Source organism: Tupaia chinensis, unplaced genomic scaffold (genome assembly GCF_000334495.1).
Source record: "Tupaia chinensis unplaced genomic scaffold, TupChi_1.0 Scaffold145396_1, whole genome shotgun sequence".
Taxonomy (NCBI): Eukaryota; Metazoa; Chordata; class Mammalia; order Scandentia; family Tupaiidae; genus Tupaia; species Tupaia belangeri.
This window is the reverse complement of record NW_006205257.1, coordinates 5212069-5237277: the sequence shown is the minus strand read 5'-3', so window position 1 is coordinate 5237277 and position 25209 is coordinate 5212069. Positions and strand designations below refer to the sequence as shown.

The 25209-nt window shown below is 35.3% G+C and overlaps 1 protein-coding gene across 1 annotated transcript in view; it reads left to right on the top strand.

Moving 5' to 3' along the window:
* URI1 (URI1 prefoldin like chaperone) overlaps nt 1-13473 on the top strand; it is a 79507-nt gene extending 66034 nt beyond the window's left edge. Inside the window, exons 8-12 of the mRNA XM_027768075.1 lie at nt 1768-1936; nt 3818-4154; nt 6195-6337; nt 9025-9277; nt 12162-13473. Of these exons, the coding sequence (XP_027623876.1) occupies nt 1768-1936; nt 3818-4154; nt 6195-6337; nt 9025-9277; nt 12162-12344 (1085 nt within the window). The 3' untranslated portion in view covers nt 12345-13473. The remainder of the gene's footprint in view (nt 1-1767; nt 1937-3817; nt 4155-6194; nt 6338-9024; nt 9278-12161) is intronic.
* Nucleotides 13474-25209: the final 11736 nt, after the last annotated feature.

Genomic DNA, 25209 nt, shown 5'->3' with positions numbered 1-25209 from the left:
TATAAAAGTAACAGCTCCTTTAACACTCCTAAAGTGTTAAGATAGTGCAAAATTTTAAAGTGTTACAGACATGGTTATAATTTGTTCCTGTAGTAAACTGTTACTTTTAGGATTTATTTTGAGTTTTAAACTTTACATTTTGGTAATGAACTCTGAAGAGAACCTCCTGGTTGAAAGTAAAGATGCTTTTGGGAGCCATATTCTATGTTGAGTTGCATCACAAGTAACGGGGTGTGGCTTTAAAGGTGAAATAAAGGAGACATGTATTAATGTTGAAGGGCAGAAAGACGGGAGTTTTGTTTTGGTGACCAATGAAGAACTGGGGGTACTACAGTTCCAAAACATAAAAATTGTTGATACTATGCTATCAACAATTGTTATAGGGAATAAGGCTATGAAACATAATCTTGGTATTTCAAATTTAGAAAACAATCCTGTAAATTTGAATGTATGATGGACTTGAGTTCATTTCGTGGTACCGTGCCTAATAGACAACATTTTAGACTTTTATCTATTACTTTCTCCAAAATACTAATTCACTTTATCGAAGAAAAGTATTTATTTTTTAATGAAAAGCAGATAGATTTAAGTTCAGATTTGATTCCTCTCCTGCCCTCACAAGGGAATTACAGATAAAATAAAGCAATTTAAAAAGTAGAGCTTTTCATATATGAAATTACAGTAGAACTTTCCAAAGATTAGCCTGTATCGTTTCGTCTTAGGGTATTCATTCCTGGCAGTGCCTTAGAATTTAAAGTATTCTGTGAAGAGGCTTTTACATGTTACTTTAGTAACTAAATTCTCTTGAGTAAGGGTGGTAAATGAGTTATTTCTTGTGTTGAATTTTGCATTATGACCAGGGTACATTTTGACTATTTCTGCTTATATATTTTGAAGCTCTAGAGCAGCCTTCACAGTCTTCATTGTGCATGTGAAGAATCCTGTGGAGTTCTTGTTGAAAAACAGATTCTGATTCAGCAGGTCTGGGGAAGCCCAGAGAATTTACATTTCTAACATGTTCTGTAGGTTGCTACTGTCAATCCACGGACCATGCTTTGAGAAGCAAAGGTCTAGCAGACATGCATCCTTGGAGTTCTCCTGTTTGACTTCAAAATCATGAACCCTCTTTCTCAGCATCCCCTGGCACCAAAAGAATTTTACTAAGTCTGGGTTTGTGCCTTTTCAATTTTGGCTATTAATAGTCATGTCTCTCTTTTTCTTTTAATAGCAAAACACCGAGTTGCTCATAAACCTCATTCCAAACCCAAAACTTCTGATATTCCTTAGAATTTAAAGTATTCTGTGAAGAGGCTTTTACATGTTACTTTAGTAACTAAATTCTCTTGAGTAAGGGTGGTAAATGAGTTATTTCTTGTGTTGAATTTTGCATTATGACCAGGGTACATTTTGACTATTTCTGCTTATATATTTTGAAGCTCTAGAGCAGCCTTCACAGTCTTCATTGTGCATGTGAAGAATCCTGTGGAGTTCTTGTTGAAAAACAGATTCTGATTCAGCAGGTCTGGGGAAGCCCAGAGAATTTACATTTCTAACATGTTCTGTAGGTTGCTACTGTCAATCCACGGACCATGCTTTGAGAAGCAAAGGTCTAGCAGACATGCATCCTTGGAGTTCTCCTGTTTGACTTCAAAATCATGAACCCTCTTTCTCAGCATCCCCTGGCACCAAAAGAATTTTACTAAGTCTGGGTTTGTGCCTTTTCAATTTTGGCTATTAATAGTCATGTCTCTCTTTTTCTTTTAATAGCAAAACACCGAGTTGCTCATAAACCTCATTCCAAACCCAAAACTTCTGATATTTTTGAAGCAGATTTTACAAATGATGTAAAATCCAAGGATTTGCTTGCTGATAAAGAACTGTGGGCTCGACTTGAAGAACTAGAGCGACAAGAAGAATTGCTGGGTGAACTTGATAGGTACTCAGTGACAAATTACCTTTCTAGAGAAACTTGTTTTTATATACATTTTCTCATTATTCTTTTTTCCTCATTAATAGAGTAGTATGTTCTCATTGAAGAAAATGCAGAAAAGCATAATATATTAAATTGTCAATAATCTTTCTACCCCAGTTAAGTATTAATTCTCTAGAGTATTTTAGGACTGTGTGTTTTTGCATTCTCATGCATGTACACGTATATATAAACTAAAAATCAATATCATTTTTTAAATTAGGTGATTTTATATTTTATCTTATAAAGTAATTATACTGGATAGTTGACTTTAATAATTATGGATGCTTTATTAAATTTTAAATGAAATGTTTTATACTATATTCAGGAAAATACTGTCTTTGAATTCTTAAAATTATTTGCTTTTAAGTTTTTAAAGAATTGTTTATTTAATTATTATTTTTAAATTTGTTGTAGGGCATATGCGCTCACCAGAGAAAGACTGAGAAAGAGAGAGGGAAAGTGAGAAAGCAAGCCACCAGGTCTGGGACTCAAACTGTGGTCGGCCATATGGGATTCCAGAGCCTCAACCTCCATGCCACCTGCTGGCCCTGATTTGCTTTTAAGTTTGATACGATGACAAGTTACCCTTGCTCTTCCTTTTGCCAACTTGTTTGTTTATTGAGCAGGCAATTAGTAATTTCGTCAGGTCGCTTTATACACACACACACACACACATATACATACATAGATACATGCATATAGACACACACATACACTATATATACACATGACACTTTGCCAAGGTGCTGTTTGAAATACACATTAGCACTTAACTTAAAATTGTCAAAGTGCTGAATGAAGTCTGCTACTACAGGAGCTCCTTTATTATTTTGTTTCAGTGATGTACTATATGCAGTAATTAATTTCTGTGAAATAATAAGACATGAAGCACAGAAACTATTTTTTTCCTGCCATTTCACTTATGAAGTCTTAGGTCATTTAGATTAACTGATACTATTTAATTTTTTAAAACCAGTTTTGGATTTTACAGTTTTCTTGGTCATGATTCTGTTTTGGTATGTTATTTCAGTTCTGTTGCATTTTTGGTTTTTGTTATTTTTGTGAGGCCCACAAATCCTTTACAAAATAAAACATAAATGTACATTAATATCTATAAATGTAAGTATATTCATATCCATATCTTCTTTATTTTAAAATTATAGTAATGTATGCTTATAAAATATTCTGCATGTAGAATAGAAAATAAGAGTATTTTACAGTTCTGTAGCTTTCATTTCTGGACTTTAAATAAAAATACATATCTAAATTTATTAAACATTTCTTATTGATAATTTTTTATATTGCATTTGGCTGATATCCCCCTAAGATAAAAAATGTAATTTGCTATATTTTACTTATGTTTGAATAACTTTAATATGCAGTAATGTCATTCTTTTTGTTAGATTACTTTAAAACATGTTTTATTTAGAGGTATTTTTTTTTGCTATAGGGCGTGTGCGCTCGCCAGACAGACAGACAGAGAGAGACAGAAAGAAAGAAAGCGAGAAATCACCCCCAGGGGGGGATGGCCATGCCGCAATCCCTTCTCCTCCATTTTCCTCTCAGGATCTTGGGCACGCACGCACACGCGCCCGGCGTAAATTTTAAGCTACTGGGTCCGGGACGCGAACCACGGTCGACTACGTGGGAGTCCAGCGACAGAGCCATTACGCTAACTGCTGGTCCCAGAACATCTGTTTTTATAGTTTAGAACTCTAGTTGAAAGATGCTTTAATCACAATCTTAATTTTTACCTGTTGACATGAACTGAAAATTAGAATATATAAAATTATAGTATATTTGTTTAGTCTTACTTATTGTCTCCTTTTTGTTTTTTTTTACTAGTAAGCCTGATGTTGTGATTGCAAATGGAGATGATTCAACATCTTCTGAAGAAGAAAAGGAAGATCAAAACACAAATGTGAATGTGATGCATCAAGTAACAGACTCTCTTACACCCAGCAGTTGTCATAAAGATGTCACAAGTTCAGAACTCCTCAATGCTCAGGGGACTAGTCAGTTGAACTGTTCAGTGAATGGTTCTCATTCTTATCACAGTAATGAAGATGATGATGATAGTGAGGATGATGATGGTGATAATGAAAATGACCATGATACTGTAGGAGTTGGAGATAATTCTGTACCAACAATATATTTTTCTCATACTGTTGAACCTAAGAGGGTTTGTATACTTTTAACTTTACTAATTTTGCATATAATTTAAACATTAAATATAATTTATGATAGTTTTATAAGAATATTATTAACAGTGTTTAATATTGTGGGTCTCGCTAAACAGGAAAATAATCTCTCTTGTCTTGTTCTGATCAGTTTTTCTAAAGAGAAAATGGGGGAAAAAATCTGGTTTGTTAAATGGTGTTTGTCCATTGTTCTCTGAAGAGAAAATAGAATTTGAATTGTTTGGGGTCTGGAAAGAGATCTGATTTGACTGGCAACAACTCTAACTCTTCCTGCCCTTTAACCTTTTTTAAAAATAATTATTTTATTTATTTATTTATTTTATTTTGACTAGAGAGAGAGACAGAGAAAGCGAGAAAGCAAGCCACCAGATCTGGGACTCAAACCATGGTTGGCCATGTGGGAGTCCAGTGTCCCTCAACCACCACACCAGCTGCTGGCCCCAGCATTTTGAAGATTCCTGGAGTTGGGGCTGGCAGGTAGCATTGGGTTTAAGGCACTGGACTCCCACATGGCCAACTGTGGTTCAGTTCCCAGACTTGGTGGCTTGTTTTCTCACTTTCTCTCCGTCTCTCTCTGGTGAAATGAATAATAATACAAAAAAATAATAATAATAATAAAAGAATTGAGTTGATTGCACTGGGCATTTTGGAATGTTGAGGATGTTGAAAGTAACTTCTTTTAAATTTTTTTTTTGTTATACATTAAATTGCTGTACTGGTCTTCTGTGTGGGCATACAATGAATAGAAATATCATGAGAAAAAGGAAAATTTAGGAAGAAATAAAAATTAGATCCTCTTTTTTTTGCCAAAAAAAAATGTGTGGGTAATGGTGACTAGGATTTTGGTATTTTAGAGCTGGGGATGATATAGCAATCTTCTAACACAGGGTTTTCAAGCTTTAGTATCAAAGCCTTTTGTTTTCTCTATACTTACTGTAAAATAAGAATTTAGAATAAATCAAAGCAACTTACTATGCTTAAAGGAAGGATGGACTACCTGAAGGGTACCTCTGCTCTCTCTCTGTTCCATATTCTGCTCTAAAGAGCCACAAAGAATTTCATCTTTCTAATTCATTTTTCTCAGGGAAATTAGTCCTTGAAGACACAGAGCTGGCTGGTAATAAAACAGACTCTCTTGTCTCAGTGTGGTGCTCTTTCTACCACACAGTATCTTCACTGCCTGTATCAGAGTTAAGGGTCTGTGGTAATTATTTAAGAAACATGCTTAAAATATACTTGATATTTCTTGGGTCCCTTAAGTTATTTCTGCTCTAAGATAAAATGAGATAATGTGTGGTTTCTTATATTCCAGTATGTCAAACTAAAGGGATCGTTTCCTACATTCTTTGGAGAAAGTTGCCTGAGCCAGAAGAAAAAGATAGTTTTGCGATTTCTCTTTCCAGGCATTCAATTTTTTTTTTTTATCTAGATAGAACAGGAAGAATAAATCATATTTGCAAATATGTTATGGGGAAGAGAAATCATTAATACAGAATGTGTGGCATAAATGCCGAATAGGGATAATAACATTAATCCTGAACAGGATGAGTTTTAAATTTTTAGTTGTATAATTTCCAAAAATAAGACATGTTCTAAAAATTCCAGGTTCTTAAGCACTATGTGATATTATTTATATGATTTAAATATTATTTTTTACTGAATTTTATTTTGGTTAATTGTGCTCTTTGTTTTAAAATGAATGATTTAAGCCAGAAACTTATATCAAAGTAATGTGATATGAACTTATAGTAAATTTAGCATGTAGTTTAAATGTATTTTGACTTCTGTATAGTAATAATGACACTGAAGGCTAGAACTGATTATTAAAGATAATGTAATTTAATGTCATAGAAATATGATAGGGTAAGGACTTTTTACCCTGTGTATAATTCACATTATTTCAGCATCAAAAATTTTCAACTGCTTCTTTTAATATTATTTCTTTAATTGTAGAGCTTTTTTGTTTTGGCCTTCATTTAATTTTTTAAACTGTTCTTAATTTTTTGCTGTGATATTTTTAGGTTAGAATAAATACTGGGAAAAATACCACTTTAAAATTCAGTGAAAAGAAAGAAGAAGCCAAACGTAAACGAAAGAACAGTACTGGCAGTGGTCATTCTGCCCAAGAGCTGCCTACGATTAAGTCGCCTGCTGACATTTACAGGTGAGTAGTATTCACAGACTATGGGCAATCTGCTGATCCCTCACCTCTTTTTGCAACTTAACAATTACAGAGGCCGTAATACCACAGCAGACTCAATAAGAAGTGAGGTATCCTGATGCAGTTAGCTTAGTGGTGTTGTTTTTTGTTTGTTTGTTTTGGGTTTTTTTGAGAGGTTTTTGCTATAGGGCGTGTGCTCGCCCAAAAGACGGAGAGACAGAAAACGAGAAATCACTTTCTGTGATTTCTCAGAAAATCCCCCCAACAGGAAGTCCCCCCCGAGGACAGCCACGCCACAGTCTCTTCTCTTCCATCCTCCTCTTGGGTTCTTGGGCACACATGCACACACGCCCGGCGTGAGTTTAAGCCACCAGGTCCGGGACTCGAACCGCAGTCAACCACATGGGAGTCCAGCGACATAACCATTACACTAACCGCTGGTCCCAGTTAGCTTAGCGTTTGAACGGCTGAACCACCACTGCTTGCCAGTCCAGAATATTGGGAAGGTTGCGATTGTTTTTGAAATAGTCAGGAGCTGCATAACGACATTTTGGTCAGTGGCAGCCTGCATTTAAGACAGTGGAACAATAAGGTACATCGGGTAGCCTAGGTGTGTAGTAGTTATACCGTCCAGATTTGGGTAAATATACTCTACGAAGTTCACACAACAGTGAAGTCACCTAAGGAGTCATTTTTCAGCATGTAGACCAATTGGACTAGTCAAATTCTTTTAATCTTTTTGTTTTCATTGCTAGAGGGCATTTGCACTTGCCAGAGAACTTGTGTGTTCCCCAGAGAGCGAGAATGTGCACATGCATGACCGCAGGCACCTCCCATTGGGATGTGGACACATAGCATTCCTTTTTCTTTCACTTCCTTATACTGTCAGGATCTCAGGCATGTATGCACATGTGCCCAGTGTATTTTCAGGCCTCAGGGACTAAGATCCAGACAGCAGTTGGCCATGTGGGATCCAGCTTTTTGTGCACAGCACTTAACCATTGCGCTATGGGACCAGCCCTAGTCAGGAAATCTTGTATCTTCATTTACAAATGGAAGGTTAGGGGCCAGCAGGTGCTGTGGTGATTAAGGCATCTGGAACCTGCATGGCTGACTCTGTCAGCTTGAAAAATCACACTGATGCTCGATGCTCATGCTTGTATGCCCAAATCCTGAGAAGAGAACGATGGGAAGGGATTATTGTGTTATGGCTTTCCTCTCCAGGGAGTGATTTCTCACTTCTCTCTCTCTCTGTGTCTGTCTCTCTCCTGCGAACACATGTACCTTATAGCAAATAATAATAATAATAATAATAATAATAATAATAATAAAAAGAAGTGAGTTTGGACCAGCTAGTGATATAGTGGTTAAGGCGGCTGAATCCCACATGGCTGACTGAGTGGTTCCAGCCCCACACCTGTGACTTGAAAAACATGCCAGGCACATGTGTGTATGTGTCCAAAATCTTAAGGGGGGGGATGGAGGAGAAGGGATTATTGCAATGTGACCTTCCTCTTTCTTTCTTTGTCTCTCTCTCTCTCTCTCTTTTTCTCTGTCTCTGGCAAGCTCAGAACCTGATTGCAAAATTAAAGGAAAAGAACATTATTGAGTCGTTGGAAAAGTCATGACATATTTTGGTTTTTCTGTGAAAAAATGTGTCATGACTTTTCAAACGATCCGATAGTTTGTATTTTCTAATTGGCTGGTGCAGTGCCTTTTTACTAGAGGAATAATGTGTGGCACGCAGTTTACCTTTTTAGAGGAGAAATTAATGGTACTGTTTTTGTTTTGTTATTTTCTTTTGAAAAAGCTATCATTCGAAGTTATCTACTTGTTTTTATGACCCGTATTTGTTAAATAGTGAAAATTGCTAAATGTCTAATGAATCTAAAATTGTATATTGGATTTTGGCAAATCAAGCTATTATCACTTAAACATATTTATAAATAACATTCTATATTTTATTAGGGTAAAAATTGTGTCTTTCAAAAATTATCTGAAATATGTGACTTGAGTCTGCAAAATTACTGTGATTGTGAAAATTTTAGATTCAGAGGGATTTTTGTTTTGTTTTTAGGTATTTTCCCATAGGGTGCATGTGCTTGCTAGAGAGACAGCTAGAAACAGGCAGAAGGAAAATGAGAAATCACCCCCAAGGGGGAATGGTACACTGCAGTCTCTTGTTCTTCATTCTCCTCTTGGGAGTTTGGACACACACATACATATCAAATTTGTTTTTCAAGCCCCCGTGTCTGGGACTTGAACAGGGGAAACAGCCATGGGATCCAGCACCTTACCTATCATGCCACCTGCTGACCCAAAGTTTTGTGTGTGTGTGTGTGTGTGTGTGTGTATGTGTGTGTGTGGGGGTGGCTATATTTCTTTTGTTTTAAAGACAGGGTCTTTGCTGTATTGTGATCCGTTTGAGTCAATGGGAATATGTACATACATACACTATCGTACCTGGCTGTTAGATTGGACTGGAAATTAAACCTGGGTTTCCCACGTGGTTGGTCCCAGCCCACAGAGCACAGCATCTTGGCAACATATGCCACTCTGGCTGGGCTAGATAGAAAATTTTAATTGAATATTTCAGATTAAATTCTAGAAAACATTTAAAGATATCCTTATGAAGTCATTCATAGTTTATTGAGTTACCTAAATAAATGTGTGTTTTTTGACTATTATAGAATCTTTGTTGATGTTGTAAATGGAGAATATATTCCTCGTAAATCAATCCTGAAGTCTCGGAGCAGAGAGAACAGTGTGTGTAGTGACACCAGCGAAAGCAGCGCTGCAGAATTTGATGATAGGCGGGGAGTTTTGAGGAGTATCAGCTGTGAGGAAGCCACCTGCAGTGACACCAGTGAGAGCATTTTGGAAGAGGAACCACAGCAGGAAAATCATCAAAAGAAACTTTTGGCTTTATCAGGAACACCTGAGGTGTGTATTTATCTTTGATTTGTTATTTCTTATAATGCCTTTGACCAATTTTTGCTATTTAATCTGAAAAGTCATAGGATCTAATTAATTGTAGATTTGTACTTTTTCAAGTTTATTTCTTTCAAGCAGAGAGGCAGACAGACAGAGACAGGTAGTTCCAGCAGGGTATTCATGTCGTAGTCCACACCCAGTGTTAGCCAGCTAGGATCATGAGCGCACTGCACGTACAAGGAGACCTTGGGATGCAAGCCTGGGACCTTCCCACGTAGCACCAATGCATTACCACCGCATTACTGTGGCTGGCTGACGTACTGTTTTAGTAATTAACTATTTGTAAAAAATAAATAGTTACTAGTAAACAGTACAGGTATTATATTAAAATAGTTCAGAATTTTTTTTATTAAAGTATTACTGTCTTGAAGTTTTATTTCTGTAAAATGAAAATTAAAAAATATCTTAATTGGCATATGTGTTACATTTTTGGCTAGAAAAATCATTTAGCAGTTTATTTTAAATAACCAATAAATCAGATAGTAGTCATTTTCTGAAAGCTGCAGTAGCAGATTATACTGTTCTCAAATACCTTGGTAAGTTAAAGAAAATATGCATTCATGGTAGAGAATTATCTAAAGTCCTATGTTTTGTCCTATATCAGTGAAATTTAACTTTTGGGAATTTATGGAATAATTTTATAATTTGATTAAAGCTGTAGACCCTCTCAGATAAATTAGCATATGGAAAACTTTTACCCACCACATTGCACATACAGTTTGGGCAATCCCAAAATAAGAATTTTAATCTATGAAAAATAAATTCCATTATATACAGATTTGATGTTTTTATTCTTATGTTTTTGGTAGATATTTAAGTTTTTAATTTAAAAAGTATTTAGTAAGACAGGGACTGTCAAGTGAATACATAAATTTGTATATGCAGTCAAATACATACCCAAGTATATATGTTTACATATAAATAAGTATTTGTAAAAACTCCATTGCTTATATTAAATGGTACTAATTGTACTAAATGGTAATTGGTGGTGGAGATCATTAGCATATAGGGTCAGCACATATTAGAAGGTTTTTCTCCTGTCCCACCCTATTAGGTGATCTGGAAAGTATCTCACCTTAATTAATAAACTTCCATACTGTTAGAAAACAGGTAATAGTTATTTGTTGACTCTTGCTATTATATATATTTTTTTTGTCTTTTTTTTGGTTTTTTTTTTTTTTTTTTTTTGAGAGGTTTTTGCTATAGGGCACGTGCACTCACCAGAAAGAGAGAGACAGAGGCAGAAAGCGAGAAGTCACCCCCCGGGGGGATGGCCACACTGCAATCCCTTCTCCTCCATTCTCCTCTCGGGATCTTGGACACGCACGCACACGCACCTGGCGTGAGTTTAAGCCACCGAGTCCAAGACTCAAACCTCAGTCGACTACATGGGAGTCCAGAGACATAACCATTAAGCTAACTGCTGGTCCTGCCATTATGTATTTGAAAATTAGATTTTTCCAATAACTTAGACTTTTGCCATTAAGTATTGGAAAATTAGGTTTTTCCAGTAACTTATGTATCATGGTATAGCTAGTTAGAATATAGAACTTATTTTCATTTCATCCTTAGCTTTGCATTTTGTGTTGAACTGTTATAGTAGACACTATGAATTTTTTAACATCAAAATAAATAGTTCATGATTATGGCAAGTACTTTGAAAGATCCTTTTTAGTATCTTTTTAAATGCTAAAATATTGTCTCATTTTCAAAAGCATTTTTAATATAATAAGAAGACTCTGTGCTCATCATGATAAAGTGGTATTTTTGGAAAAATAAGCTTTGAACTTCTTTTAGGAGCTGGACTTCAAAAATACTGTTAGAGGAAAATGGCATTTTTTATTTTTGTTTCAGTGGCAGGGAGAGGTGAGGTGTGGAGGAGTGGTGGTTTTTTAAAGTATACGCATAATACATTATCTTAACTACTTTGAATGCTTGGTAGACAAGGGAAGCAAAACACAAAACACAAATACGTGAAAGTTTGTATGTCAAATTTTAGTTGGTACACAGTAAGTTACTAGAAGGTGGAAGGATAGGAGGTTCTAAATACCAGAATTTTAAAAAGAAATCATAAGTCCTTGGTTCTTAAATAGAGGTATATAAAGATGTTTCCAGTGATTCGTACACAGTATTTTATTTTGTTCTGGTTGAACATAATATATTTGACCAGATTAAATCTAGCAAATAGCCAGTTGAAATTACATGAATTATTTGTAGAACTTCTGATATTCATCACTGCATTAATTTTATTTAAGATTTTGAAACATGTGCTTAGTCTTGGTAGTATGATCATTTTCATATTTTAGTTTCCATTGATCTCTTAAATAAAATTGAATTAAGATGTCATGTAATACTCAAATTATTTAATAGCATTAATGAACACCACCAAAGAGACGTTAATACTGGTGAAACCAAGCTATTGGCCAGTGGGCAGCATGCCGATCATAGGATAGCTCAGTCATCATCTGATGACCAAAAGTCTTGAGTTTGACACCCTAATAGTATTTTTTTAAAAATTTAAATTATTTTTCACAGCCTGGGTTGGATATAAATGGAACATACGAAAGTTTGAGGGCTTCATGTTTTTCCATTTTTGTTTTTTTACACATAAAATATGTATCCACACATTAAATTTGATGGCATAATTAAGAAAAATTTTAATGGTACCTCTGAATAATTAGTATTTTGATGCTATAGTGTTGTCTGTTCAAAAGTCATGTCAAATTTATTTACTTTTAATGAAAAGAAATGTCTTACTTGGTAAGTAGAGGATAAAGATTTTGTGGGCACCTTATTTACATTTTATTATCATAACATGACTGTTGTCTTCTAGGCTTTTTCTGGGACTGTAATAGAAAAAGAATTTTTATCGCCTTCCTTACCGCCACACCCAGCCATCGCTCATCCTGTACTACCTACCATTCCAGAACGAAAAGAAGTTCTGTCAGAAGTATCAGAAGAAGCTACAAAAAGGGTTTCGAAGTTCAAAGCTGCCAGATTGCAACAGAAAAACTAGGTCTTGTCTAGAAAATGGGAGTTTTTATCCTAAAACCTGGTTGTGCATTTATTTGTTTAGAATACATATAGCAAAATATGTTACTTGTAGTTTGAAATAAGGTATCTTGAATTAGTTTGGCAGCAAATTTTTTTACCCTTATCAGTGGTATTAAAAGAAATCAAGGTAAATGTCTGAACACTTAGATCCTCAGCTTGTTTTTATGAACTCTCTAAATACTGTCAACACTTTTGTCTAAGTTTGCCTTATGATGTCATGGTGGCATTTGGGGTTATTTTTCAAAGAATACTGTTCATATGCATTGTTTTTGTGTTTCAAACTAAATACAGGCAGTTTTGTACCAGCTGTGATGTTGTGCATACCATATGGACCATTTTAAGGAAACTTTGAAAATTTCAAATAGATTCAACAATTATATTACTTGCTTTCACATTTTAAAGGCACTTTAAAAAATCTACTTCCTTTGTAGGTTGTGCAGCTAGGCGGCTATTTAAAAAACCTTTCCCCCTTTGAATGTCATGCTGTTATCTTTAGGGCAGAAAGCTACATGTATGTACCCCACGGGAAAGTTTCTTTGATTGGAGAAATGATATTTTGTAAAACCTTTTTTTTTTTTCCAAGTAAAAATTTTATGAAACTTGGTCTCTGAAATGTTGTGAACTTTATGATTCCAATTGAGTATGGAAATATCTCTGATTTATATACATGCGACATATACCACACAGCCGCTCCACGAGTTCTTACAGTCCCATACACACTTCTCCCCTCATGTATGCAGTTACTGGGACTATGTTTGCGAGAAGAAGGGTTATCTAGATACTGAAAAATAAATTTTTAAAATAAAAATTTTTATGTTGTAATTTTCCCAGCATTTTCATTCTTTAATGCTGCTTTTCTACTTGTAAATAACTGAAATAACATATTTACTTTGAGAAAAACTTCGTAAAATAAAGAGAAATTTATTCTAACATTGAAAATTACACTGCAAGTGTTAATCATTAGCTTGATGCATGCTAAAATGTAGCTTTTAAAAAGCATTCTGCATTAGTACTAAAATAAGCCATCAATGCCAGTCCACCCTCTATTCATGGCTAAATATTTAAAGGTTATTTATAGCTTCTTTAATGAATTCTTGCTTAAACAAAGTGAAATTATGTCCTAGAAAAGTAGAAGCTATTTGTAACTAGAACAGCACAACTGTATAAGTTTTATGAATATGTATTTTAATGATAAGGGGGTGAGCTTGAATCCCCATTACTTAATGGATTATTCAGAACAGAGGGCTGATTTTGAAAGATTGCCTGAAAATGTAGATTTGTTCTTTAGTAAATTTTGATCAACTGTGCATATATTTTGCAGTTAAAAACTGTTTTTCTTTCAGTCCATCCCCCACTCCTCTCTAAACTAACCCAAAATAAGAGTACAAATTTAACAGACACACACAGTCTAGCACCCGTTCCCAACTGCTTATTCAAGTGAGCCTTTGTGTTCTAGATATTTTTTCCTCCGCCTGAAACAAACTTTATTGTAGGACTTTTATGGTGTTCTTTACAGATGTGTAATTTCAAAAGTACTGTCATTAAATAATTTTTCATGTTCCTAAACTTCATTTTGAGCTTGTCATTTATAGTCTTGTTACTTCAAACATGTCTTCCGTCATAGAATAAGATGTTATTAGAAGGAAAGAAAAAGCCTCTGATATTTTTGTGTTCTACCGAAGACCAAATGAAATAGTGATGTCTCTCATTTCATAGCTTCAGTCCTATAACAAGGTTTTAAATTATGACTTGAAACTACAGCTTTTTACAAATATTCAATTCAAATTTCAGTGAGAGAAAATGAAGCTGGGCTTAAGTGTCCTGTTTTAAATCACTGGAAAACAGCAGACTGAGAGATTTTTTTTTTAAACTTTTTATTTTGAACTAATTTCAGTCCTACAAAAAAATTGCACAGAATAATACTGAGAATTCCCACGAACTTCCTTGTCTAGCTTATTCTGGTATAACATTTAACCATAATTCAGTTAACAAAACCAGGAAGTTTACATTGGTGTAAATACTATTAACTAAACTATAGATCCTTATTTGAATTTCGCTAACTTTTTCACTGATGTGTTCTCTTCTGTTCCAGGGTCCTATTTAGGACCCCAACTGGTATCTATTTGTCACTGCTCCTTGGTCTCCTCCAATCTCTGACATTTCCTCAATTTTTTCTTGTCTTTCATGACTTTGACTTTTTTGGAAGAGTATAGCGTGGGTATTTTGTATAATGTTCTTCATTTTGGGTTTGTTTCATGTACTTGTGATTAGAGTGAGGTCTTGCATTTTGGACAAGAATACCACAAAAGTGCATATTAAGAGGTTTATATCAGAGCTACATTCCAGTGTGTCATTTCAAGAGGTCCTTATTTTTGACAGATTAACCCTGATCACTTAGTTAAGGAGGGATCTGCATGGTATCTCTACTGTTAGGTTACTTGTCTTTCCCTTTGTAACGAAGTTAATGAATATCTTGGGAGTTGCTTTCTCCTCTAACTTAAGCCCACTCCACTTTTCATTCATTGGTGGATCTTGTCTCCAACATTTCACTGTGGTATTTGCCTAAGGGTGAGTTTTCTCTCTTGCCATTTCCTTTTTTTATTTCTTTGGAATTCTTTTGTAGCAGAAAGATATGCCTACACCCCTCTCCCTATTTATTAATGTATTCAATTATGTATAGTAGTATGATCTTATTTTTTTCATTCTATGGATTAAGATCCAATACTGTCATTGTTTTGACTCAAATTGTTCTACTTTGGCCATCAGGAACTCCTTTGAGTCGACTCCTGCTTTTTTCAACAAGTTCTCATCTTTTTTTGAACAACTTCTTTATTCTTTAATACCACAGGTTCATCTTATACTTTTCCTGTTCCAGCCCTGGGTCAACCACTTCTCCAAGGAACCCATAATTTTCATTGGAGGATAGTGTTTAGAAACCAGCATCTCACTAAAGTGTGTGTATTGTCTGTGGCAGGTCATTGCTTCTCATTAATTTCAGCAGATAGAGCTAAGAAATTATATATGCATACAAGCTGATCAAAAAACTGAGTTGCTAAACTCACTAAGTCTAGTTCCTTTCTTTCCCACCCTCTTCATCTTGATTGTTGATCCTTTGTGATATAGTTAGGTTCATTTGTCACTGTTTGTGTTCCATTGTGTATTTTCCCCCACAGTCTGGTTGGCTAACATAGTTTACTTCTGGGGTTGTGAAAGATAAGTGCAACATTAGTATGGTTCTGAGTTGGACCTATCGAATAGATGTCCACAGAGAGGTATCACTTCCCTTCTCATTCCTCCTACCCCATTCTTTCCTTCACTTCCTCACCTACCCACTTCAAGAAACCAAACTCATTTCTTGTTTAACCTTTTTCTTTTGCACAAATCCTCTCTTACATACTGTAAGGTCTGTTTTTAGACTCAGGTTTGAACTTAACTGTTTGTTTTGGGGCTTTTTTTTTTCCCCCACAAATAGCAAATACCTGTGTTTTTGTTTTGTTTTTGTTTTCTTTTAATCCCCCCCTTTTCTTTTTTTTTTTTTTTTTTTGCCAGAGGTCAGGTGTGCTCACTAGATAGAGAAAGGGAGAAAGAGAAAGCACCCCTCAATAGAGCATGGTCCTGCCCCAGTCCCTTTTCCATTTCTCCATTTTGTCAGGATTAGGGTTGTCATTGCTTCTTGTTCATTTCTGCAGATAGAGCTAAAAAAAATTCCATGTGTATGATAACCAGTCAATAAAAACATGTACTCTGTGTTTTTCAAGCTGCCTAGGTCAGGGTTCACACTGTGTGGTCAGCCATGTGGGATCCAGCTTGCTTAGCTAGGCCACGTTTTCTTACATGCCTATATTTCACATGAGGGATGACATTCTCCGTTGTGCTTTTAATTTTTTTCACTTGTTCATATGCCCTTGTACTCTCTATCAGTTTGTAGAAATACTCTTTTTAACAGATATATAGTACTCTGTTTGTAGGATGAACATAGTTTATTCAGACATTTTTTTGAAATTTATTATTTTTTAATTTGCTATGGGGCATGTGTGCTCACCAGAGGGAGAGGGGAGAGGCAGCAAGTCACCAGGTTGGAGACTCCAATAATCGTTGGCCTTTTGGGTTGGCACCTTAATCACATGCCACCTGCTGTCCCCCAGGCAACTTACATATGGGAATTCAGGTTATTTTCAATATTTTGCAATTACATATATTAATGCCATGATTAACTTTGTATGTATTTTTCTATCATGGGAGATGTTTCTTCAGAATAGATTCCTAGAAGTAGACTTGATGGACCATGTGTGCAGTGACTAACATTTCTTTAAAATAATAAAATCTGTTTTTAAATATTGGGTTGTTTGGAAAAGTTATGACACATTTTTGCATAGAAAAACAAAAATACATCATGACTTCTGATGACCCAATATATCTATTTTTTTCTTTTATTGAGAACATGATTTAGTATGTATATTTGATTATTTATATTTCATTAATGATCTTTTTTTAAAAAGAATTATTTAACTTTATTTAATATTTATTTATTTAAATTTGACCAGAGAGAGAGAGAAAGTGAGAAAGCAATCCGTTAAGTCTGGGACTCAAACCGTGGTCGGCCACATGGGAGTCTAGTGCCCTTAAGTACCTCGTCACCTGCTGACCCCCATTGATGATTTTTTTTTTTAATGATGTTGGGAAACTATAGTGTCTTAAAGGAACTTCAGGGTCATGGAGGATGTTAATTATTGTATGATGATTATGTTCATTTTGCTAAAATTTGATTTTTTAAAAAATTGGTCGTACATGTAGTTTAAAGGAACTTTTTATTCATTGGGATATTTCCCTACTTATACAATACAGATGCCTATTTTACACATTTCTTTGTCTCCTCCATAAAAAACAACTTTAAAAGGTTAAAACTAATTCTTATTCATGCATTCTTTAAAAATATAGGCTCTCAGGTAGATGCCTGTTAAATGAATTTCTCAACCATAATACATATTTATGGTTTATATGTTTAATTCATTGGTCAGTAGTATTAAAATTTTACATTTTAAAATTCTTTCTTGGGACAACTTTTGGTGTGGTTGAGGAGGTTGGATCCTATGTGGTCAAGTATGGTTTGAGTTCCCGACCTGGCAGCCTGAAAAACACTGGGCACATGTGTGTCCAGAATCCCAAGAGGATAATAGAGGCAAAGGGATTACAGTGTCACCATTCCCTCTGGGGGATTTTTCACTTTCCTTTCTCTGGTGAGTGCATGTGTCTTAGAGCAAACTAAAAACAAAACTTAATTTTTATATTTTAAAATAGTACTTAAATTTTATTTTAGAAAAACATTTAGGATAGAGAGTTTTTGTACTTGGTTAAAATGAATCACAAGTTTTTGGAGCACTTACTATGTGTCAAGCATATTCTATACACTGTATTATTTAATGCTCACAGCAACCCAATGAGGATAGATGCTATTGTTTTATACTCTTATCCCCTCTTCCCACTTAAGAGATAAGAACATTTAGAGATTGAATATGTTAAACCATACAGCTATTGAGTTAAGCCAGGCCACCTTGCTGTAGAATCAGCACTCATAACATTTATTTTCACGTTTATGTTGTCTGCCCTCTAAATAAGACCATTTGGCTAGTAAGGAAAGACTTAATTACAAAATTAAGTCTGTAATTTTGTTTATTTATAATGAAGTTATCTTTTCAATGATCCAAACTTGGAACCTGTTTTATTTCTCTTTTTAAAAACAGTTCATTTTTTTTCTGTGAAAGAAAAAGAGAACCCCCAATAGGGACTTGATGCTGAGATCCTCCCCACACCTGTTAGCCAACCTTGGGTCAGACACAAGCATGTTACTGTCATATTTGGAGAGGTCTCCAGACTTGAACTAGGAACTTTCCCATCTGGGTTTGCCTTGTGGAACACCAGGTTCTTACCACTGCACCACCATTTGGTCCCTGAAACTGTCCTATTTCTTGAACTTTGTAAATAAAATTTACTTTGATTTGGTGGAATGGGGATGGAGTTTCAGTGCAATTTGGGCCTATGCATAAGAAATGGAATGTACAGAGAGAGAATAGTAAAAATGGGGGCCAGCAGGTGGCACGGTGGTTAAGGTGCTCATGTGGTCTACCGGACTCCAGCAGCTTGAAACAACACTGGGTGCTTGTTTACAAATCTAAAATCCTGGGACCAGCAGTTAGCATAATGGCTATGTCTCTGGACTCCCATGTAGCCTACTCCGGTTCTAGGCCCAGACCTGGTGGCTTAAACTCAACGGCGCGTGCGTGCGTGCCCAAGGTCCCGAGAGGAGAATAGAGGAGAAGGGATTGCGGCGTGACCATCCCCCCTGGGGAGTGATTTCTCACTTTTTCTCATTTGTCTTGTCTGTCTCTGTGTCTATGGTGAGCACATGCGCCCTATAGTAAAAATCAAAAAAAAAAAACAAAACAAAAAAAACTGGGCCAACAGGTGGCACAGTGGTTAAGGCACAGGATTCCCATGCTGAGTCCTGTACCTGGTGGCTTGAAAACCATGCTGGGCATGTGTGTGTGCGTGCGTTCCCCAAATCCCAGGAGCCTGAACTAGAAGGGATTACATCGTGGCCATTCCTCGCCATTCCTTGGAAGGGTAATTTCTCACTTTTCTCTCATGCTTTCTGATGAGCGCATGTGCCTTATGGCAAAAACCTTAAAAAATAGTCAAAGTAAGAAAAGTAACCAATGTAACATTTTTTCTTATGTATATGTAGGTGTTGTGCATTTGAAAAATGCTAAGTCCTTCATAAAGTGACCTCAGAGTAGTAATATGTTTTGCTTTTAACTGTTTGCATAATATTAATATAGCTAGTTACTTATTTTCCTAGTATAACAGGTTTCATATCTTTCGGTTTTGTCTTTGCATGTGTGTATGCATACATGGATGCAATAGCAATATTGTAAATGATTCTTCACCTACTCTGACAATGTACTATAACTCAAGTTTAGACTATTGGAATTAACTCTTACTGGGACTACTAGAATTTTGCTTGGGTATTCTGTTTACCCTGTTTATTTATTGTTCAAGTGCTTTCCCCCTTCTCCACTAATTGGGAATTACATTTTGATTTTGGGGAGCACTTACCTTTAAAAATGTGCACCATTATAACTGTCCTCTACCCAGAGAGTATTGTGAGCACTTCATTGTAGTATTTACAGTACTTTGGTTCCGTATTTTTTCCGACAGCTTTATTGAGTTATATTTTACATATCATCCATTTAAAAATAGGTACTAGGGGGCTTTTAGTAAGTTTTGAGTCATGTCACTTCCAACACACAGCCCAGTTGTATAGATCATTTCCATCTTGTCATAAAGATCCTTGTGCCCATTTACAGGCCACCACTAATTTGCTTTCTTCACATATTTCCCTTTTCTGGACAATAGAATCACACAATATGTAGTGCATCTTGGCTTTAGCATACAGTGTGTGAGTGTAGCTTATCCATTTTGTATCATACATCAGTAGTCTGTTATTGTTGCGTAGTATGCTGTTGTATGGATATACCACATTCTGTTTACTTAACCACAGATTGATGGATGACCATGGATTGATTATTCAAGCTATTGGTGACTATAGCAACCTATGACCATATGTGGGCATTTGTTTTTTTTATTTATTTCAGTTAAATACATAGGAGTAGAATTGCCTGATTATTCAAGCTATTGGTGACTATAGCAACATATGACCATATGTGGGCATTTGTTTTTTTTTATTTATTTCAGTTAAATACGTAGGAGTAGAATTGCTGAGTCAGATGGTGAATTTAGGTTTAAACTGTTAAGGAATTGCACAGTTTTCCAAAGAGGCTGTGTAGTTCTACATTTCCACTATCAACGTGTTTTCCAGTTTTCTTCATATTCTTGGAGCATTATTTCTTGTCTTTTTTATTATAATTATTCTAGTGATTATGAAACATCATTGTTTTAATTTACTTTTGTTTTTGCTATAGGACACGTGTGTTCCCTAGAGGGGGGAGTGATAAAGCACTACCAACGGGGGTATGGCCATACTGCAGACCCTTTTCCTCCATTCTCTCAGGATTTTGGGTGATCACACATGCACTCGGTGTGTTTTCCAAGCTGCCGAGTCCAGGACTTGAACTGCTGGTTGGCCACGTGGGATCTAGCCATGTTAACCACCATGCCAACAGCTGACCCCATACATTTCTCTAGTGACTAATGATGTCGAAGATCTTTTCATGTGCGTTTAGCCATATGTGTATCTTCTTTGAAGTATCTAAATATTTCACTCAGATTTTAATTGGCTTGCTCTCTTGTTACTGACTCATAAGAGTTTATAATATATTCTAAATCTAAGTTATTTTATTAAGTGGTTTGCAAATACTATTTCAAAGTCTGTAGCTTGTCTTTGATATATATATATATATATTTTTTTTTAGAATTATTTTCTTTAACTTTGTTTATTTTAATTAGACCGGAGAGGGACAGAATAAGAGAGAGAGAGAGAGAGAAGAGAAAGTGAAAAAGCAAGCTGCCAGGCCTGGGATTCAAACTATGGTCAGCCATGTAGGAGTCCAGTGCTCTTAACCACCACACCACCTGCTGGTCCTTGTCTTTGATTTTTTTTTTTTTTTTTAATGTTTTCTTTCAAAGCATAAACATCTTTAGTTTCAGTAAAAGCTATCTGATATTTTTTTTGTTTTGTGGACTATGTTTTTAGTATCTTATCTAAGAAATTCTTTGCTCTATACAAAATCATAAAGATTTTTTTCCCCCATGTTTTCTTCTAGATGTTTTGTCATTTTCACTTTTTGAAGTTACTTCTGTGCCCCATTTTAGGTTCATTTTTGTCTATGGCTTGTGTGTGTGGGGCATCTAAACTGAACTCTTAAAATGGATAATTTAGTGCTCAGTTGTACCAAAACTATTTGTGAAAAGGCCTTATTTATTTATTTATTTATTTATTTATTTATTTATTGCAGTGGCTGTTTTGGCACCATTTTTAAAAATAGTTGACCGTAAATGCAGGATTACTTGTTTTCTCCCAATTATGTCTCATCTGTATGTCTACCATTCTATCAGTACCAACTGATCTTGATAACTGTGACTACATATAGTAAACTTTCAAATAGGGAACTATTAAGTCCTTAAACTTTTTTTTTTTTTTTCAAAACTGTTTTGGCTATTCTGTGTCTTTTAACATTTCTGTGTAAATTTTGAGGTGATCTTACCTGGTTCTGCAGAAATACCTCTTGTGATTTTTATAGGGCTTGTGCTCAATCTACAGATGAATTTGGGAAGAATTGTCATACTGATGTTGAGTCTTCTAATACATAAAGATATAATGTTGTTTAGATCTTGGTTAATTTCTGTCAGCATTGTTTTTTAGTTTTCTGTGTACAAGTCAACACTTTTGTTACATTTATTTCTAAGGGTTCTATTCTTTTTGATGATATTGTGAATTGAATTGTTTTATTGTCACTTTTGAATTGTCCATTGCTATCATAGAGAAATACAATTGATTTTTGTATATTGACTTAGCACTTGAAACTTTGCTGAACTTGTTTATTAGTTCTTCTTAGAGGTGTGTTTGTATATATGTGCGTGTTTGCTGTATACAGATGGTATTGTGTTGTCTGTGAATAAAGGGTTTTACTTTTTCATTCCTAGCCTATCTAGATTCCTTTAGTTCTTACTTGATTGCTTTGGCTAGATTCTCTAGTAAACAGTTAATAAAAATGAGAATAAGGCATCCTTGGCGTGTTTCTGATCTCAGGGAAAAGATAGTGAGACGTGATCATTAAGTATGATTCTGGCTATAGATTTGTAACAGCTGCCTTTTATTTATTAGGAATGATTCTGGCTATAGATTTGTAACAGCTGCCCTTTATTAAGGTGAATAAATTTCCTTTTATTCCTAGTTTGCTGGCGTTTTCTTCTGTGAATGGGGTTGGGTTTGTCAAATGCCTTTAATTCTCCTGTTGTCCTTTATTAAAATGATGTATTATATTTTTATTGATTTTCTGATGTTAAACCCAGAGAGGGACAGAAGGGGGGAGAGAGAGGGCGAGAGAGAGAGAAATGTAAAGTGAGAGAGCAAGCCACCAGGTCTAGGACTTGAATTATGGTCGGCCCGGTGAGAATCTAGCCCTTAACCACCATGCCACCTTCTGACCCCACCCTGCAATAAATTTCACTTTTTAATGTGCTTAACCCTTCTTAAATTTTTCCAAATTTAGTTTGCTGGTATTTGGTGGAGGATATTTGTATACATATTTATGAGAAATATTCATCTATAAAGTTTAATTCTTCTGATTCTTTGGAATTTATGTAAAGATGATTGACCTCACAGAATGACATGTGAAGTGTTCCTTTTTCCTTTGGATGAGTTTGTGAAGGACTAGTGTTTCATCCTTAAATGCCTGCAGTAATTTACCAGAAAACTATCTGGGCGTGTGTTTTTCTTTGTGGGAAGATTTGTAAATTGCTATTTATTTTTTATTGTTAAGTTTATTCAGATTTTTTTATTTCTTGAGTCAATTTTGATAATTCTGCTCTTTCTAGGAATTTGTCCCTTTCTTAGACAAATGTAAAACACCTCATTTGTCATCATAAAGTTGTTTATAGTGTTTTTTATAATCCACTTTAATTTCTGAAAGTTTGGTAGTGATTTCATTTCCGCTTTTATTCATTTGTGTCCTGTTTATTTGGTCAGTGTAGCTAAGGATCTGTCAGTTGGATATTCAGAGAAGCTGTTTGATTTCAGTAGTTTTTCTCTTGTTCCTATTTTCTATTTCATTGATTTCTACTCTAATAATTTCTCTTTCTTGCTTTGGATTTAGTTTGCTTTTCTTTTTATAGTGTAGGTGTAACTGATTTGACATCATTCCTTTTTGATGTAGGCATTGGAAGATATAAATGAATCTCTTAATACTGCCTTAGCTGCATCCAGTGAAAATTAATCTGTTGGAGCCAGCAGTTGGCATGGTGGTTGAGGTACTGGACTCCCACGTGGCTGCCAGTGGTTCAAGTCCTGGAACTGGTGGCTTGCTTTCTCTTTCTCTCTCTGGTGAGCACACATGCTCGATAGTAAAATAAAAAAATAATAATAGTAGTAATAATAAGTAAAATTAAATCTAAAAATATTTTGAAAGAAGATTCATCTGTTATGTTTTATATTCCTTTGTTAAATAATAGCTTCTAATACCATACCTTCTTCAGCCTATAATTTATTTAAACATGTAATGTTTAATTTTTGAATATTAATGGTTCTCGTGTTTCTCTCTGTTGTTGATTCCTGTTTTTGTTCTGTTGTGTCTGGAGAAAATAGTGTGTTTTAAGTCTTTTAATCTTCATTAAGATTTTTGAGTGGCTAGTATATATTTTTCCATGTGTGCTTCAAAAGCATTCGTATTATGTTTCCAGGAATGTTCTGTAGATGCCATGTCAGGTTCGCTAATATTGTCTTCTGTATTCATGCCAATTTTCTGTCTCCTTGTTCTAGTCAGCGGTAGGATATTGAGACCTAGACATTGTGGTTGAATTGTGATATCTTTCATTTTGGTTAGTTTTTCTCTATGTATGTCCCTTCCCCTTCCTTTCCCTCCCCCCTTTCCTTCCTTCCCCCTTACTCTTTCCTTTTCTCTTCCTTTCTCATTTTCCTTTCCCCTTTTCTCCTCTTCCCAGCCCTTCTCTTCCTTTCTGTTTTCCTTCCCTTCCCCTGCCCCTTTCCCCTTTCCCTCCTTTCCCTTCCTTTCTCCTTCTTCTTCCCCTTCTCCTTCCCTTTCCCCCTTCCCTTTCTCCTTCCATTCCCCTTTCCCTTCCCTAAGCTTTTGTTAGGTGTATATTTGTTTGTTATTGTTATATCTTCTTGATAATTGATATTTTTATTATATCAAAATGTCCCTCTTGGGACCAGCAGATGGCGTAGTTATGTTGCTGGACTCCCATGTAGTTAACCACAGTTTGAGTCTTAGACCTGGTGGCTTGAAACTCACGCCAGGCACGTGTGTGCGCGCGTGCGCATATGCACTTGCATGTGCCCAAGATCCCAAGAGAAGAAGGGATTTCGGTGTGACCATTTCTCCTCGGGGGTGATTTCTCACTTTCTGTCTCTCTGGTGAGCGCACATGCCCTAATGGCAAAAATCTCTTTAAAAAAAAGTCTCTCTTTTTCTCTAGTAACATTTTGATCTTAAAGTCCATCTCTGCCTGATATTATTTTCATGCCACTCGAGCTCTTCTTTGGTTACATGCATATGGTATATCTTTTATCATCCTTTTTTTTAGTTGCAGCCTATTTGTGATTTTGAATTTAGCATTTAGATCTTATAGACAGCATGCGATTGAACCTTATTTTTCAAACTCATTTTGGAAGTCTACCTTTTGATTGAAGTGTTATTAATTTGTATAATTACTGATATAACTGTCATTTTGCTGTTTTTTGGTTTTGTTATTGGTATGTCTTATGTCTAATGCCTTTTTTTCCTTGATTGTTTTCTTTGGGTCAGATAACATTTTTTAGTATATAACTTTTAAAAGTTTTTGCCAGAGGGCCTGTATGTTCACTGAAGGACAGAGAATTCCACAGTGGACTATGGTCATGTTGCAATCCTTTTTCTTCCATTATTCCATTTTATAAGGATTTTGAGCATTCATACGCATGTGCCTATGTTTTTCAAGTTTCCAGGCCTAGACTTGAACTGCCATCATCCATGTGAGATCTTGCTCCCAATACATAGCACTTAATCGCTGTGCTACAGTGTTGATCCTTAATTTAAAAAAAAAATCTTTAATGTACTTCTTTTTTTTTTTTTTATGAGAGATAGTTGCTATAGG